Source organism: Lynx canadensis, chromosome B1 (assembly GCF_007474595.2).
Source record: "Lynx canadensis isolate LIC74 chromosome B1, mLynCan4.pri.v2, whole genome shotgun sequence".
Taxonomy (NCBI): Eukaryota; Metazoa; Chordata; class Mammalia; order Carnivora; family Felidae; genus Lynx; species Lynx canadensis.
The window spans coordinates 44,297,453-44,315,493 of record NC_044306.2 but is presented as its reverse complement, the minus strand read 5'-3'; the positions used below and the strand labels follow the sequence as shown (position 1 = coordinate 44,315,493).

General features: G+C 50.1%; 1 protein-coding gene across 10 annotated transcripts in view; it reads right to left on the bottom strand.

The window, feature by feature from the left end:
* Positions 1 to 17,566, bottom strand: part of FGFR1 (fibroblast growth factor receptor 1) — a 50,990-nt gene extending 33,424 nt beyond the window's left edge. For 3 of the 10 annotated variants that reach the window (XM_030312611.1, XM_030312613.1, XM_030312614.1), the window contains exon 1: positions 8,803 to 8,978. In XM_030312611.1, coding sequence (XP_030168471.1) covers positions 8,803 to 8,890 — 88 coding nt within the window. In that variant the 5' untranslated portion in view covers positions 8,891 to 8,978. Of the gene's footprint in view, positions 1 to 8,802; positions 8,979 to 16,725; positions 16,792 to 17,183; positions 17,201 to 17,498 lie in introns of those variants that run through there. The other 7 variants (XM_030312615.1, XM_030312616.1, XM_030312609.1 and 4 more) reach the window with 5 other exon arrangements.
* Between the last annotated feature and the right edge of the window lie 475 nt (positions 17,567 to 18,041).

The following is an 18,041-nucleotide window of genomic DNA, read 5'->3' as shown; positions in this document are numbered from 1 at the left end:
GAAATCAGACCTACTTGAGTGTGAATCTAAGTTCCACGTTTCACCAACTATGACCTCAGGTAAGTTACTTAACTCCTTGGATCCCAGTTTCCCCATCTGACTATGGGAGTAAAACCTATGGCCATGGGATCAGTGTAAAGATGTAAAAATGTAAAGCAGACAGGCTGTGAAGGTGCAATAAATAGTATTTATTATTATTTTAGAAGAGTTTTACTGGCTTAACCTTTCTGTGGCAAATTTGTCAGTATGTAATCAAGATTTTTAGAATGTAAGTATCCTTGGAAATATGGACAAATTTTATTTGTAAAAGTATGTTCACTTAAGTGCAAACTATTGAAAATAACCTAAATGCCCAACAGTAGAGGACTGGGTAAATAAATACATTTTGCACACCCACACAATGGAATACTATGTAGTTATTAAGCACAATGAAACAATTTTCTTTGCTTGGCAATAAATACTACATGCTTGGGGCAGCTGGTAGAGCATGTACCTCTCCATCTTAGGATCACGAGTTCAAGACCCACACTGGGCATAGAGCTTACTTAAAAAAACAAAAAAACCTATGTGGTTAAGTTAAAAACCAGTATATGCCATATAAATTCCATATTTGAAAAGTCACATTTGTATAAATGCAAGAAAAACAGTCTAAAGAGATAGATTCACAGTTAACATTGACTAATTTTAGATGATGGGAATAGTTTTTTCTTTTTCTCTTTACAAGTCTGTATTTTCTAAATTTCCTATGGTAAACCTTGATGACATATCAAATAGCTGTGTTTTTTTTTTTTTTCCAACGTTTATTTATTTATTTGGGACAGAGAGAGACAGAGCATGAACGGGGGAGGGGCAGAGAGAGAGGGAGACACAGAATCGGAAACAGGCTCCAGGCTCTGAGCCATCAGCCCAGAGCCTGACGTGGGGCTCGAACTCACAGACCGCGAGATCGTGACCTGGCTGAAGTCGGACGCTTAACCGACTGCGCCACCCAGGCGCCCCTCAAATAGCTGTGTTTTAAAACAGCAATGAAAATATTCTTTCTGACTGCTCAGAACTTTGCTCTGAGGAAGAAACAAACCATATGTTAAAAACCTCTAGGGCGCCTAGGTGGCTCAGTCAACCAGTTAAGGGTCTGACTCTTGATTTCGGCTCAGGTCACGATCTCATGTTTCGTGAGTTTGAGCCCTACACCGGGTTCTGGGCTGACAGTGTGGAGCCTGCTTGGGATTCTGTCTCCCTCCCTCTCTCTCTCTCTTGCCCTCCCCCACTTGCTCTTTCTCTCTCTCTCAAAATAAATAAAAATAAACTTAAAAAAAGCTCCATATAACATTAAGGCAAAGTGCCAGCTTGAAAGTTAAACAGAAAGAGGGATTAAAAGAAGTGATTAATTTGGAGACAAGAGGAAGGCTTCAAGGGGTAGGTGGCCCTCAAGCTATGCCTTAGGCTAAACCCAAGCTAAATCCAAGCTAAACCCTCAACTAAGAGTAGGAATTACAAAAAGTGAAAGGAGAAAAAGATAGGGGCGAACATTTCCTACTGAGGGACCAGGATAAACTACGGTTATGTATGAATAAATACATTGTATAAAAGAAGGAAAAGGAAGTCTTGTTTTGGCTGGCTGGCTGGCTGGCTGAGAGGAAAGGAGAAAGGGAGGAAGGGAGGAAGAAAGGGAGGGAGGGAGGAGAAAGAAGAAAAAAAAAAGGAAGGAAAGGAGGGAGGGAGAAATCTGTTAATGAATGAATGACTGACAGAATGAAGGGTCCATCAGCCAGAGGCTAGTTTTCAATCCTAGAGAAAAACTTAGGAAGGGCTAAACACTAAACTCAAATTTGAAAGTTCAGTGTTGGTGGATTTTAACCTCTCTCCCTGCCCCAAGCTCATAACCACTGAGGCCTGTCTTCACCGAACTCCCTGACCCTCTCACCCACTTGAGGCTCCAAGCGCCTGCACGTGCAGGGCCAGGGAAACACAGCCGCATTCGCTCAAATGGCGGTGCCGGCTGCCCCACCATTCACCTCCTTTTACACAACCCATCCCAGGAGGCTTAGCCACGCCATAGTGTGTGGGATAAGGAAGGAGGATTGAGTTTCAAGCTCTGCCAGAGCCCATCTTTCTCAGCGCTTGGGACTAACTGGACAGATGCCTCACCCCAGCGCTGCCCAGTTTGCAAGGGGCAAAGTCTTTAAATGAAGGCAGTGGGCACCTCATCTGGCAAGGGGAAAGATGAGAGTCCAAGTGAACTGACAACCAGGAAAGAGGAACTCTGAGACAGGAGCTACCATTAAGAGGCAACAAGCCCAGGGGCACCTGGGTGGCTCAGTCCATTAAACTTCCAACTTTGGCTCAGGTCATGACCCAAGGTATGTGGGTTTGAACCCCACGTCGGGCTCTGTGCTGACAGCTCAGAGCCTGGAGCCTGCTTCATACTCTGTGCCTCCTTCTCCCCTTCCTCTGCTCGCACTCTGTCTCTCTCACAAAAATAATAAAAAATTAAAAAAAAAAAAAAAGCGGCAACAAGCCCACCATGGGGGCTTCAGGCAACTGTCTCCCCTACTTGGCTGTCACCAGCTGGAAGTCAGAGCAAACCTCCACAGTCAGGAGCAGCCGCGCTCCAGAAGGCCTCTCTCTGGGAGGAAACAGTTTGGGATTTACTCCAGGCCCTTAAGAGCCCCGTTGAGCACTTAACTTTCAGCTAAATCACTTGGGGCCAGAGGGGAGGGTGTAGGGTGAGTGGGCAGAGAGAAGAGAATGTTTGCAGTAAGTCTGTAAATGAGCCATCTTTCCAGAATGAAAGGGAGGCCTGGGCAGCTGAACTCGGGAGACCAGGAGCGCCAGAGCAGCTGGACTTTCCCCGGTCAGCAGGGAGACACTTGTCTCGTTTCCAGGCTTCGGGGAAGGAAGGAAGAGGCAAAGGTGGTGTCTACAGGGTGAGCTGGAGCTCCCAGTGGCCTCAGAGGAACCAGGCGCTGTGAAAACAGGGCGCAGCTGCTGGTCAGGCTCTCTGACCCCGGACATGGCCCTCCCGGATAATGACTCCCCAGAACTCACTTCTCCCAAGGCCATCCATCACCACCCCAGACACAAGCCATCACTCACTGCTTCTGCCTGACCAGGAGCAAGCACCCTGGCTGAGCCCTGCTGACCTACCTCCATGCTGGGGCCACAGCGTCCAAAGGAATCCTTGGCTGCTCTCTCTTCAATTCCCGCCCACCCCAGACTAGGTAGTCACAGAAACCAGGTGACAAAATCCCAGCCTGATTCTTTGTTTGGGCTCCCTCCCCTCCCCCACCCGCAGCAAGGGCTCTGGACAGCCATTTGTTCTTCCCTGAGAAATTCCTCCTCCCTGACTTCGGGGAGCTGGCTGGCAAAGCCAGAGTGGAAAATCAGTGAAGCTAATAGTGTAGCAATGCAGAAGCCAGAGCCAAGAACACAGCCCTGGAGTGGCTTTGCTGCACTTGCCCAGCGTGGTCAAGCAGGACACGTGAGTGCTCCTCCTTCACATTCTCTCACAGGCTGAGCACTGGGTCTCCCTACCCCCACCCTGTTCAGCTCAGCTCTGGGAACACTTGCAAACACGCCCTTTCAAAAACACTCGGGCCTCCACTCTGGGGAAAAGGATGTGGGACAGAGTGGATCCTCGGGGGAAACCTGGTAGGTAAGCACCCTACAGATTTCTACCGACCTAAATCCTGCACCCTTGTTCTCAAGTGGGTCACCCAACGTCGCCTTCTGCTCCACGTGATTCCACTCGCCTTCTGGCTGCGGGAGGAGAAACTCCTCCTGAACATCCAGTGTGCATTCAAAGCAGACAGGAAGAAATGACGTTGGGGGGCAGATGGGGCAGAGGGACGCTCCTGGATGTGTGCCCCAGTACAGCCACGGGACACTGGTGCCCCGGCCATACCAATCAGCTGCAGCCTGTCCAAGGCAGGCAGTGGGATACCCTCTGGTACCTATTTGCGGCTCCCCCTGCAGCCAGGCTGAAATGCATACTCCTTAAGGCCAAAGACAGCTGTGGGACCCCCTGGTGGGTTGTCTGGGGTGGCCGGGGCCCTCCCACCTGAAGCTGGGGCAATGTCTCTGGTACTGCTTGTAGCCACCCCACCACGGGTGCAGGTTTTGTGGAACACAAAGACAAAGCCTTGCTTTGTGGCGCCCGGCATCGAGGGGGCTTGCAGCCAGAAATGGAAACGTGCGGCTTTTCCATTAAGGGTAACCTCTCCCCCTTCAACCGGCCACCAGACTCCTTCAAATCTGGGTAGGTGGGAGGAGCAGGAAAACCCCAGCCCATTAAATCGCTTATTAGTTGCAGGTTTCTGAGTATGTACGCAAGTATTTTGAGACTGCAGGTCTCACACTGTCCCCTTGACCATGGGGTTTGGGGTGTTTAACCCACGTTACTACTGGAAAGGGGGCAGGACCCCCAGCCCCAACTGCAAGAAGCAAGCAGTTTTGGATTCACCCACGTGCTTTTCCAAGTCTTATTCTAAAGGAGAGAAAAATACACAGACACAACCCTCCTCAAGCTCAAAATGTCTTTCAAGTCAGTATTTCTCTTTTTAAAGGCGCATTTCTGCACCTCCACCCATGACCCAGGTTTAGTCTTTCCACACAACTCCCTCTCCCTCCTTCCTCAAGACCTGCTCTGAAACAAGCTTAGCCTCTTTACGATCCCAAACTAGAGAAAGGAAAGGAGAGGGAGGGACCAAGGGAGGCTGGTTTTCCTGGAACCCTTATTAAATCAACTTTCCAAGGACAGCCAGAAACTCCAGGCCCTCCCTACTCCCTCAGGAGCATTTGCAGACTGGGGGAGGGGCACCCAGCGCGCGCGCGCGCGCGCGCGCGCGCGCGCGCACACACACACACACACAATTACAGAAGGCCCTTCTGAAGGGGAAAAGCTCTCTGTGGGAGCAGAGTTTGGGGTTTAAACTTTTGCACAAACCCTTTATACACAGATTATAGTCTTTTCTGAGGACAATAGCAGCATTATTATTTAATAATCAGCAGGGCCAAGACCATACAGTGATACTTTACCTTTGTGGGGTACCTTATGGTTTACAAAGCGCAGGAACAGATTTTCCCTAATGACCTCCCAGCAATTCTCTGAAGACTGTGGGGGGCACGTATTTTGCTATCACAAAGCTCAGGAGGGGTAAAGCTCTGTGAAAGAGCCACACTGCACCCACAGGGGGACTTAACCAAACAGGGATCTGGGACTCGTCCCCGGAGTCCAGTGGACTTCCACATCTGTGTCCTAAGGCATTCCACACCACCCAGGGAACAAGCCCCTCACCACGTGCTGTCTTCTGTGGGGTCCCAGGAAAAAGCACTCACAACTGTCATTTATTGCCCACTGACCATGTGCCAGGCACTGTGCTGAGAGCTCTGCACACATTCTTATTGGATCTTGGGAGCAGATGTTCATTATCATTATATTTTATAGAAGTTCCACACACAGGAACTTTCCCAAGAGTCAACAGTAAGAAGTGGTGCCAAAATCAAAACCAAGGCAATTGAGCAAACCTTATGTCCACACGAGACTTACACACAGATGTTCACAGGAGCTTTATTAATAATAACCAAACCTGTTAACCCAAGTGGCCATCAACCGGGGAATGGCTACACAGTCACCACATAATGCCATTATGTGAAATTCTAGAAGAGGCAAAGCTAGTCTATAGTGACAGAAAGTAGATCTGCGGTTGCTGGGGTCAATGCTGCATAGGTGACTGAATGCAAAGGGGCCAGAGGGAAGTTTTGGAGGTGATGAAAATGTTCCCTACCTTGACTGGGGTGGTAGTCACATGGGACATTATATTTATCAAAACACACTATACCCTTAAAAATTGGTGTATTGTGGCACCTGGGTGGCTCAGTCGGGTAAGCATCTGACTCTTGATTTAAGCTCAGGTCATGATCTTATGGTTTGTGGATTTGAGACCCGAGTGGGGCTATGCACTGACAGTGCAGAGCCTGCTTGGGATTCTCTCTCTCCTTCTCTCTCTCTGCGCCCTCGCCCCCGCTTGTGCTCTCTCTCAAAATAAATTATATTTAAAAAATGGATGTTATTTTTCAAAATGTAAATTATGCCTCAGTTGATTTTTTTTTTTTAAATGGCGGTCTGACTTCAGTCTTCACTGCTGCAGAGCCCTCCTAATAGCCCCCTCCACCTTCCCTATTCCCTCCCTTCTGCTCCTGGCCTGTGTTTCCTCCTCATCAAAACCTTCAGCCCCCTGGCTCCACCCTCTATCACCGCCTGGACTTCCTTTCTCAGTTAGGATCCACAGCCAGTGGATTCAGTGAAACTCTCCACACCCACCCCACCCCACAATTCCTTGGGCCTGAGACCCATACCATTCACTTACTCCATTCTCCATTTCTCAAGGGCAAAGGAGTTTGATAGAGAAAGTTGAAGAAAAGAAAAAAAAGCACTTTAGGGCCCAACATAAATTCATATTCTCAAACCTCATCCAAGCCCTCCTTGCTTTTTGGACTCCCTTATTACCGTCTACACTGTGGCTGATCCAAATCTCTGCTCCTCATAAACCTTCTGCCCTAACTCACTCCTTTTACTTTCATTCTGTCTCTGTCTCGAATCACCCAGAGTTGACAGCCAACCTACTGAAACCCACAGATTCTATTTCTATAGTGTCTGCTGGTTTTCCCTTCCTTTACAACTCACGCCCCCCACTCTGGTTCCTTCCTTTAGCTAGACATTCAAAACAAACAGCTAAACAAACAGCTAACTCCTCTGTCTGGCAACTGTGGTAACAGCAGTAATAACTACCAAAACTTTACCTGTAGGTGTCTTATCTGGGTACCTCATTTAATGCTTTATTACTGTCCCCATTTTAAAGATGGGCAAACTAAGGGGTGTCTGGGTGGCGTAGTCGGTTAAGTGTCCAACTTTGGCTCAGGTCTGATCTCACCATTTGTGAGTTCGAGCCCCACAAGGGGCTCTGTGCTGGCAGCTCAGAGCGTGGAGTCTGTTTCGGATTCTGTGTCTCCCTCTCTCTCTGCCCTCCCCACCTCACACTCTGTCTCTCTCTCTCTCTCTCAACAATAAATAAACATTAAAACATTAAAAAGAAAAAAAAAAGATGGGCAAACTAAGTCTTAGTGTGCTTGAGTAATTTGTCAAAGCAAGTAATGCAGATATTAAATGGCAGAGCAGGACTCAAACACAGACTTCTTCCCATCTATCCAAATTCAACTGCCAAGTTAATTTTCTGAAAGCTGGATCCACATCACTACCTGCTCAGAACTTTTTGAGATTCCTAGTATCTACCCATTTATTCCCAGTATCTACTCGTTTAAGCATAGTGTCCTTAGCAGGGTGTTAAGGCCTTCCATATGCTAACGCAATTCAATTCTTCCAGGTATTACTCCCCACAACTACCTACTCACCAGGCAAGTCATTCTGTATACACCTTATACATCTTGCCTCAGCACCCTCATTCATGCTAGTCTACCTGGAATGCCCTCCATTCCCCTCCAAACCAACCCCCTTGGCTGTCATCCAACAAACCCTCACCCATCCCTCTAGATCCATCTCAAAGGCTCTCTGCTCTCCTCTTCCTCTGCATTCCCACTGCATTGTTATGACTCCACTGTGTGGTTAAAACACGGTCTACCTTGTATTTAGTTACCTCTGTACTTATCTCCCTGATAATAAACTCCCTGTGGGCAGAGATGATCTCTCCCACTTTGGGTCTCTGGCATGTTCTAGCTCAAGTCTTACGTTCAGCTCTGTCTCCGAATGCAACATTAGTCTGTGTGGTCCACCCAAGCACACCTTCCAGAAAGTCTCATGTGATCTTCCCCATCACCATAAGAGTAGACAAATATTTTCACTCATGATTTATCACTCAAACGGGTCCCGACAGTTGAGACTGATGGTTCTTTAAACTCAGCCACTACCTCACGTGCACACCTGAGCCTCTCGCCCACTGCCTGCCAACCTTCGTATTTGTGTGATGAGCCACCGAGTCACAAGCCACACTACCCTTTGGCAGCAGTAAGTTCTCACAGTGGGTTCTCACAGGCCCCTGAAAGCCACTAGGTGTGTTATATACCTGTAACCTCCATGAAGTACTTTCACAATTCCAGTAAATCCCATGAGCAAGTCCTTCTCGTTACTAATAATGTCCGACTTTGTAAGAAGCTATAGATCTCCAGGAGCATCCATGCACCATAATGCTCCCTGGCTTTCCGTCTCTCTGAAATCCCTCCAGTGGTGCGTATCCAAAGCAAACCGCTCGGCAGGCTTCCAACCACAGCCTGTCAGACACGGCCAAGGACGGCAAAATGGCAGGCACGTGGCCATGACTGCCAGCCCTCAAAGACGATGGAACAATTGTCTTTGGAACAATTTTCTAGAAGCCAGAGGTCTTTATCAAGCTCCCACACCCCTCAACATCCAAGTGCTAAACAAACAAATTCATAGGTCACTTGTGCCCCATTTTATATGTCATCTAGGTTGGGGAGTCAGCTCTTAGATCCCAATCAGAAGTTCTTTTTCAGGAAGAGAAAAGCATATATTTCCGCCCTAAGCAGGTCACCTCTGGCAAATGGACGTCACTAGCCTTTATGACCCCAGCCTCTGCTGAAGCTGGGTGTGTTTATAGCCAAGTGCAAACCAGCCCAAGTATTTTGGAAGCCTCTCCTACAAAAAGGAGCCCTTTGCTCCATCCGGGGTGGAGCCTTGCCTTCCCGGTCAACCACAACATCACCTTTGTCCTAGCCTGCCAGGTCTCCGAGGCCCAGGAGTCCAGGCTGACCCCTCAGCCCGTGCCTTACCTTGTTCGGGCAAGGTCGGGGCTGGCCTGGCAGTGCAGAGTGTGGCTGTGACCAGCACAGCCAAGAGGAGGTACTTCCAGCTCCACATCCCAGTTCTGCAGTTAGAGGTTGGTGACCAGGCTCCACACCTCCATGGAGACTCCGTCTTGAGCTTGATCCTCCTTTTCAAGCTGACTCTAAGGAAAGAACAAACCAAAAAGTTAGGAGAGTCTGCGTGGGAGGGGGGAGATAAGGAGAAAAAGGAGTTAAAGTGGGTCGCACAGTCACCCTGTCCAGAAGGGTGCTTAAAGCAAAAACTTACTCTTAAGGCACAAAGAAGGGAACTGTGGTCCTGCCCCAATACTGAATTTGAGGTTATAGGCCTTAATTAGACAAAACAGTGCTTTAATTCAGCTCTCCGACTACTTCCTGAGTGTGGGCTACATGGCAAGCCTTGTTGGGAAAATTGTCGTGAAGTCCTCCAAGGCAAAAGCCCCAAGATGATTTGTGCTGGGAAAGCAAAGAGCCTGGTGAAAATCCCCAAGAGTTCCGCCCCTTCACAGGCAAGGGCTCCGCAGAGTGTGGTGGGGCTGCGGGAGGCCCCTGCGTGCTGGTGCCCCTCCAGTACACACTGCACTTCCTCCAGGGCAAACCAGCCCTTTGGTGAGGGGTAGAGAAGATGAATTCCGAACAAACCAAGGACTGGGAAACCAGTACAACGCTGACCTTCTCTGGACCTGTGCAACCAGGAAGCTGCAGTGAGTGATCTCCTGGGTTCTTTCTTTTGGTCTCTAACACCACACACATCGCAGGGACCTCTGATTCTATGAAGTTCCCGTATGGACAGAACACAACTCTCACCAACTCATAAAGGACCTCAAAGCACAGAACCACGAGGTGGACGCAATGCCCCTCCCCGACGCTGCAAGATGTCTAGCAGAAATGAATCCACAAGTAGGGACAAAAATGGTTACGCTGAAGAATACGAAGGTCCTTGCCGGGACCCATTCCAAAAAGCACGGACTGTAGCCCCTTACCCTCCTCAGGTTTGGAGCGGTAAAATTTTAAATACCCACTGAGGGTCTTAAGGATAGGATCGTTGCTGCTGCTAAGCATTTACCAAGTGCTAAGACTTTCTGGGCCCTGTTTGGACTGGGGTAGGAGTGACGTCTCCATATTATAAGTTGCTTCTGTCCTAAATGCTCCAAGGAACCATCCAAGTTATTTGGAGAATCCACTTCTCCGGAACATGCCCTAATGTGGTGCTTCAGCCCTGCCTCCTTGGAGCAGACAGGGCCCCTCATGAGTGAGTCAGTCCCCATGAGTGAGTCAGTCCCGGTTGGCAGAAAACCCCCCAGATTCTTGGCTTCGTTCACAGGCGCTGGCTAGTGGGAGGAGGCATGTACTACCACTAGCTTCCTTCCAGGGCTTTACTAAAATTTGATAACTTCAAATCGTTAAATAAATAAACATTTCTCTTTCAATGTTCTAAATTTAGGAAAGGGACTTGAAGAGACAGAACAGGATATTTACTGAACACCTACTATGCATGAAGCATGTACTAGGTAAAATTTATACTTATAAAACATCTTTTCTTCCTCACTATACACTTTTGGGGGTAGGAATTACTATTCCCCTTTAAGGGATGGGGAAACTGAGACTCCAAGAGGTCGAGTACTTTGCTCCTGGCTATGCAGCTGGTAGGCAAAAGCACGGGGACACTCATCACTCGTTTTTAATGCTAAAGGACAGGGCCCAGGGGGCATGTAGGGGTAAGCAAATCTGGCTCTATCTGGCGCAAGCCCATTTTCTCCAAAGAGCATCTCTGTGTCATAAAGAAACCAAGCAGACATGGACAGACCCAAGGTAGCTCTGGAGATGGGAGCCTCTCAGTTCCTTCGCCTGAGAGAAGACCCTTGGAAGCAGATCACAGATCTGTCTAGGACCGTCTAAGGGCCGAGGATGGGGCACGGTCCCTGGCCTGGGACAGAAGCAATGCTTGCTACAACAGGGCGTCTGTAAGCCACATCCCACATCTCATTATGCCCCCAAAGATACACCAAACAAAAGATACAGGCTTGTCATCCAGAAAGGTACCCCTGGCTAAGAACCTAAGCATCACAGGAACCACCAGAGTAATGAATGAATTTTCAGTATCCAGTGGAAAGGGTGGTACCATGCTGAGGCGATTAAGCTTGTTTTCAATGCAGCAGACAGGCGGCTTCCACCACCACTCAGCCACTCTCTCCCCCGAAAAGCCTCTCCGGCTCCCTCACAGGTGTGGCTGGCTGTGCTCAGCTCTGCTATCAGTGCATGTCAAACTCTTCTAGCTGCTTCTCTCCAGCTCAACCCCAAAAAGGTGCTTCTCTCTGGGCCTCAAGTCCCACATCTGTGAAACAAAGGACATCAAGAAAACCCAGCCTCCCAGCACCAACCCCTGGAATGAGAAGGGTCCCCATTCCACAAACCTACAGAAAACACGGTGACCCAAACCACCAATCCACATACTGTCTGGGACCCTAGAACTGTCACCTCTTCCTTTACCACACCCCCCTCTCCTTCTACTAATTAATGAATTCTTAAAATCCCCTAGGGACAGTCTCCCTCCTTCACTGCTGGACAGATGTGACCTGCAGCCTTGCAGGTGTACTCAGAAGCTTCCTCAGAGACCTTGCAGCTGGCTCTACCCTCAGTCTCTCCCATACCAGTCAGGTCTCCGGGGACCTGAAGCACCCCCCCCCCCCCCGCCCCCACCAACCCCACCTGGGCACGGAGGTCCTCAACTGGGGACTGGAGGGGGGGACACAACCTCTGCGTTTCCCCACTTGTTGGAGGAGGTATTTGCCCAGCCTCCATCACAGGTGGTTAAGAGATCACATGGGCAGCATGGGTGAAAGAACCTGCCCTCTCCTAAGTACAAATCCATGTAAGGAATCATAGACACTGTGCTTTGAGTCATTCCTGGCCAGCACTCTCAGGAGACGTTGGTAACTGGTGGCAGAAGACACAAACTTCCTATCTTTACGAAGGTACTTCTCACTATCTTCAAACCCTATCCTCTAGACCTAGGTACCCCATGCAATGGCCACTAGCCACTTGTAGCTGCCAAGAACTTGCTTGGAATGTGGCTAATAATTAGGACGTGCTAGAAGTGAAACATACACACCAGACTTCAAACCTTGGGTGTGAAAAAAAGGAAGGTAAAGTATCTCATCAATAATTTTTTACATTGGTTACATGTTCAAATGATAGCATTTTGGATTTATGAGGCTAAGTTAAATAGATTATTAAAATCTCAACCAATGAATTAATGAAAGTGAATTCCACCTGTTTCTTTTTTCTGAATTTCAAACATGGCTACTAGAAAAATCTAAGATTACATGTGGCTCGTGTTCTATTTCTTTTTTTTTTAATGCTCATTTTTGAGAGAGACAGAGTGTGAGCTGGGGAGGGGCAGAGAGAGAGCGAGACAGAAAATCCAAAGCAGGCTCCAGGCTCTGAGCTGTCACCACAGAGCCCGATGCAGGGCTCGAACCCACAAACCATGAGATCATGACCTGAGCTGAAGTCGGACGCTTAATGGACTGAGCCACCCATCGTGCTCTATTTCTATGGGACAGCATGATCCTAGGCGATCTTCGTGCTCTGCCCTCTTCTTTGCCCTTCCCCCATCTTTAATGGGCCAAGCTTTCTTATTCTCTGAATCCCACCTCAAAAACAAAACAAAAAACAAACAAAAAAAGCCCCCTACCTCTTCCACAAGTCTTTCTTGAGCCTTCTAGCTGACGCTCTCATTCCTCCGAATTTCCAAAGTATCATGGGATCGCAAGCTCCTTAAGAAGCAGGGTCTGTGCCTGACTAACTTTCGCTTAATACCCTTAGCACCCACGATCTGCATAGCAGATGCTGACACATTTGTTAATTGGATGAGTAAGTGAATGAAGGAAAGGCTGACTGAAAAGAAACTGATACAGATCATCTTTTTTTTTTTTTTTTTAGTTTATGTATTTTGAGAGAGAGCAGGGGAGGGGCAGAGAGAGAGGAAGAGAGTATCTCAAGCAGGTTTCATATTGCAGAGCCTGACTCGAGGCTCGAACTCACAAAACGTGAGATCATGACCTGAGCCGAAAAGGGTCCTACCCTTAACCCACTGAGCCACCCAGGCGCCCCCAGATACTCTTGAGGAAAAGAGGTTGCCAATGCCACATAAAAGCAATAGTCAAGTACTCTTTCTTAGCCAGCCAAACTCTATCTCAAAAAATACCAAATGAGACATTTTCTAACATTTTGATTCCTCAGAATTGAGGAAGTAACATCAAAACGTTCATCCCTTTAGATGGGAAGAAGACTGACTTCTTAACAGAAATGGTCGCACTCCCCCAAAGTGAGTATTCTCTACTCACTGTTGAGAGTACCAGGGCAAATAATTAATAGACACCTGAAAAAAGTTATGCAGCTCAGCTTGTAAAATTTTTGTTGGTCCAAGGGAGACACTTTTTTTTAACAATATTTTATTTACTTATTTATTTATTTATTTATTTATTTATTTATTTATTTAAATTTTTTTTCAACGTTTTTATTTATTTTTGGGACAGAGAGAGACAGAGCATGAATGGGGGAGGGGCAGAGAGAGAGGGAGACACAGAATCGGAAACAGGCTCCAGGCTCTGAGCCATCAGCCCAGAGCCCGACGCGGGGCTCGAACTCACGGACCGCGAGATCGTGACCTGGCTGAAGTCGGACGCTTAACCGACTGCGCCACCCAGGCGCCCCTATTTATTTTTTGAGCAAGAGAGCACAGCAGGGCAGGGGCAGAGAGAGAGAGGAGAACACAGGATCCAAAGCAGGCTCCATGCTGAGAGCATAGAGCCCAATGCGGGGCTCAAACTCGGGAACCATGAGATCCTGACCTGAGGCAAAGTCAGACGCTTAACGGACTGAGCCACCCAGGTGCCCCAATGGAAACACTATAAATGTTGAGTCTTTATAAAAAATGTGTCCAATGTCCTTGGGAGGGAGGTATACCAAAAATTAATAATAATAAGTGAAATACTAATTGCTCCACCATAACCTGGGAAACCTTGCTTTTGAAGACAAAATGGACTGGTGGAACACCACCATATTCACCATATTCTTGGAGTTGTTCACCCAAGTGACAGCTATTTACCTGGGAGGTGGGGGGGGGGGCGCATAGGGAAGACCAAATATAACTTCTTTAATTGCAAGAAGTGGTAGTGACAGAGAATTTCTGTTTAAGGTAAATGCAAGCTGAGGGAAAAAAGCACATATGCTGGCCCAAGTCTGGAATTTAATCCTCTCTGGAAACACCAGAATCTTCTCTAAAGCTCTACATCTGGACTCCCACCAGTCCCTGGTGCATCCAGACCTTTGACAAAGCTCTTGGGAAGACAAATGCAAGGCAAATTTCCCAAGAGGAAATTAAACTCATCTGAAGGGATGAGGCTTTTTCAGAACAAGACATTTGAGTCAATTCTATCTACCTTCGTTGACTCTAGCAGGCTCAAACTTTCTCAGGAAGCTCTTCCCTAACAGCCATCTTGATGAAAGAGATTTAAAAATGGAGGCAAGTAGAGTGTGTTCAGAGAAGCTGGCTCATGGGAGCAAATCCCCTGCTTTAGGAGTCTTTTTTTCAGGTCAATGCCCCAAACACAAAGCATACAACTAAAAGCAAAAACCCGCAGATTTTCCTTGGGTCTCCATGGCTGGAATCTGCCTACTCAATGCTCAGTGTGCTCTTCCTGCCCTCTGGAGTCCAAGCTAGCTCAGGCTTAGGTATACCTTGATGTACTCTAATCTCCCTCAAGACACGAGGGACAACAGCATCTGCAGTGTTCCTACTCTATTTCTTCCTGTGCTTTTGCTTCACTTGCTCTTCTACTGGAACTTTCTAAGTTCAAGGAACTTTGACCAAGGAAAAGAAGTACCCAAGGCTGTCTACTTTGGAACCAAAGTAAGCGGTGCCCCCTCTGGCCCAAATCCCATTTTGTGAAAACGTCTAAAAAATGGGCATTTGTACAGGCACGGTAAACGCAGGCCGTGAAAGCACACATGTCCAAGTGGCTCTCCATCTGGATGGCCCTCATTAAAGAGCTGACACTTGGCTATGACTAACAGTGAATGCAACAGATATTTCAAGGAGCTTGTCACTGATGCAGTATGTAACCAACCCTGCTAGAGCCAGGCCCCAGCAACCTCCTGACCCCAAACACCCTGTGCTCCTCCAGGGGTCAGCGGCAGCCCTGGAGCTTCTCCCAACTGGGGTGGGGTGGAATACATAAACAAGTCATTAGAGGGGCAGGCCATCAGGACAGACAGTTGGCAATGGCTCTCCCTTGGTCACTGGAAGGAAAGGAGATGACCCAGGCTTGGGGGTAATTAGCTAGACTGAGACACGTCCCACGGGGCCCTGCTACTTAGCTTTTAAAGCCTCAGAGAGGAAACCAGGAGGCTGGGCCCAGGGGGAAAATGGCCACTTTCTGCTAAACAGTCTCAAGGCTAAGGTCCTACAGTTTAGACGCTATTCCAAAAAAAGCGCTGGTCCGGAGGTGCAAAGGGCAGGGCACATCTGCGGAGGAAACAGTCACCTTAATTACCATGTCTAGAGAAAGTGCGATTTCATTACAGCCTCCAAACTACCGCCCAAAGGAGGAAACCAGAGAAGTGTTTTCAATTTGAAAGAGACTGGAAAAGAGAGGGTGAGAGCGACCAACTCTCCCCACCCTCCCGCAACTTTGGACCATAAGGTGCTTTCCTACCTCAAAGGCTATTACAAAACAAAAACAAAAACAACACACACACACACACACACACACACACACACACACACAAACCCTCAACAATCCAACGCCGCGCTTTCAACCCTGTAGCCCTTAAGAGGTAAAATGTCTCACTTCAGTTTCCAGCCCACAGAACGACTTTAAAACGCCCAAGGAGAGCCCCCAGCAGCAACAGCGGCCGCCCCCCTCCCATGCCCCCCCGCAGCTGCGCCCCAGGCTCGCTCCAGGGAGGGTGGAAAAGGAACGCGTGACGCCACCACGGGGCGGTCAGACACCGACGGCGAGCTACGGACAGGGTCAGAAACCCTGGCTGCTCCAGCTCTAACTGAAGGGACGGAAAAAGGAATGCTATGGTTCCAGAAACTTCCGTCAGGGCCAGTTCTGGGTCAAACCCATGGCCAAAGAGGCCACCTCCAGCAGAACCGTTCCCAAGTGCCACCGCCCCTAAAATCGTGGCCCCATCTCCCACGACGCCTTTTTCCGGCACAATCTAGACAGCATCTCCACCATCAGATTCGAAATAACTTGGGATCCAGAGTAACTCTCTCTTCTCCTCTCCAAGTCTCAAAAAAATTTTAAAGAGGGAGGTGGTAAGGACAAGTTGAAGAACAGCAGTTTTAATTTGGGTGAGGGGGAAGGGAGGGAGAGGGATGTTAATGTGGCTGCGGTGTGGGGCGAAACGGAACCAGATGCAGCTGCTACATCTGGAAAATGGGGGAAAAAAGTGTTGGGGGAAAAAGACACCGCAGAAATTTTTTTGGTGGACCAATAGCTTCTGGGCCCAGAAAGAAGCAAGCTTCAACCACCACCACCCCCTCCACCCCTGCGCGAAGGTGTCTGGCTGCCTTCATAGGATATGTGTTAAATGAACTCCGTCTACAATGCCAATAAATTCCTCTGCAAACGAGGGTTCCTCTTTTCCCAACCCCAAACATAACGGGAGGCGGGAGCAGGGCGGGCAGAGGGTCTGAGCCAGAGAAGCAACAAGCAGCGCTGCCGAGTGAACCGCACCGGGCAAAACCCTCATCCCTTCCCCCACCTCCTAGAACCAGATTGGAACTGAACGTTCCCCTCCCCCCCCCCACCCGACCCCATAATGGGGCTTAACATCACCCGCTGGGCGCCCTCCCTTCCCCAAACTTCCGACCTTTTCTGAGATCGACTAAGTAGAAGAACCCCCTCTGGAAAAGGGAATTCCTTTCTCGCTCTCCGCTACAGCCGCTTCAGCCATTTGGTGACGACACCTCCTTAAAACCTATTCGAGGAGAGGCTAACCTACCCCTCCACTTCCTTCCTTCTTCATATCCCCATCCACCCACCCGCAACTCCGACCCCAGACTTCCCCGGGGTGGGAAAGGACTCAGAAATACCTCGGGTTTTTACCGTTCCACCCAAAGCTACCTGCTGAATTGGGGTGAGTCCCCACTGGTGGACTAAAAAGAGATGGGCTGGAATGCAACACACACACACACACACACACACACACACACACACACACACGCACACCCCACCTCGCTGCCCACTCCCGCCCTCCCTCTCCAGTCCGAGGAAACCGAGAGCCGCCGCCGCCGCCTTCGCCCCGGCCCTGTCCCTCCCAGGTCTCACCGCGGAGCCGCCGCCGCCTCGCCAGCTCCCCAGCGCGAGTTGGCGGAAAAGTTGGGCGGCAGGAGGAGCGGCGGGACCAGCGCGGGGAGGGGGCGCAGAAGGCGACGCGAGCGGGGAGCTGGGAGGGGAGACAAAAGGGGGGCGCAGAGCGCTGGGAAGGGAGTCAGGAGGTGGAGGGGGGCGCGTAACCAGTGGAGGGAGGCGCCGGACCCAACTGGGCTGCGGCGGGGGAAGCGCGCAGCCAGGAGGCTCCAGCGCCGGGGGCCGCTCGGGACGCCAAGCCCGCCCCGGATCTGCGGGCGCCGCGGCTCTTACCTCACTCGGCGCTGCGGTTCCGCCTCTGGAGAGTCCGCCGTGGCTTGTGCGGGCGGGCAGGCGCCCGCGTCCCGGGCTCCGGCCCGCCGCCCCCGGGCTCCGCTCGGGTCCTGGCGGGGCCGCGAGAGCCCCGCGGCCGGCGCTCGACTCCCGGTGGCGCTCGGTGCTCTGCGCCTCCAGCCCGGGCGGGAACAATGGAGCCGGAGCTGGTGCCCCGGAGGCGGGGCGGGGGGAGGGCTCCCGTCCGCCGCCCGGGGTCTCCAGACCCTGTGGCCCCCCTCTCCGGAACCCGGCGGCGGCGCCTCACGCTTCTCGCAGACCCGGCTTCATCGCCCTGAGGGGTTCCCGGCGCCGCGGCGTGCCCGACTGCAGCACTAGGACGGTGCGCGCTGCGGGGCGCCCCTCGGACCGGCGAAAAGTCCTCGGTCTCCGCTGCTTTTCCAGCTGCGGCGCGCGCTCGCGCCCGGAGAAGGCGAGGTCGCCGCAATGCGCTAAGCAGAGTCTCGGTCCAGTCGGGACGTTGCCGCCCAGCTCCGGGCACAG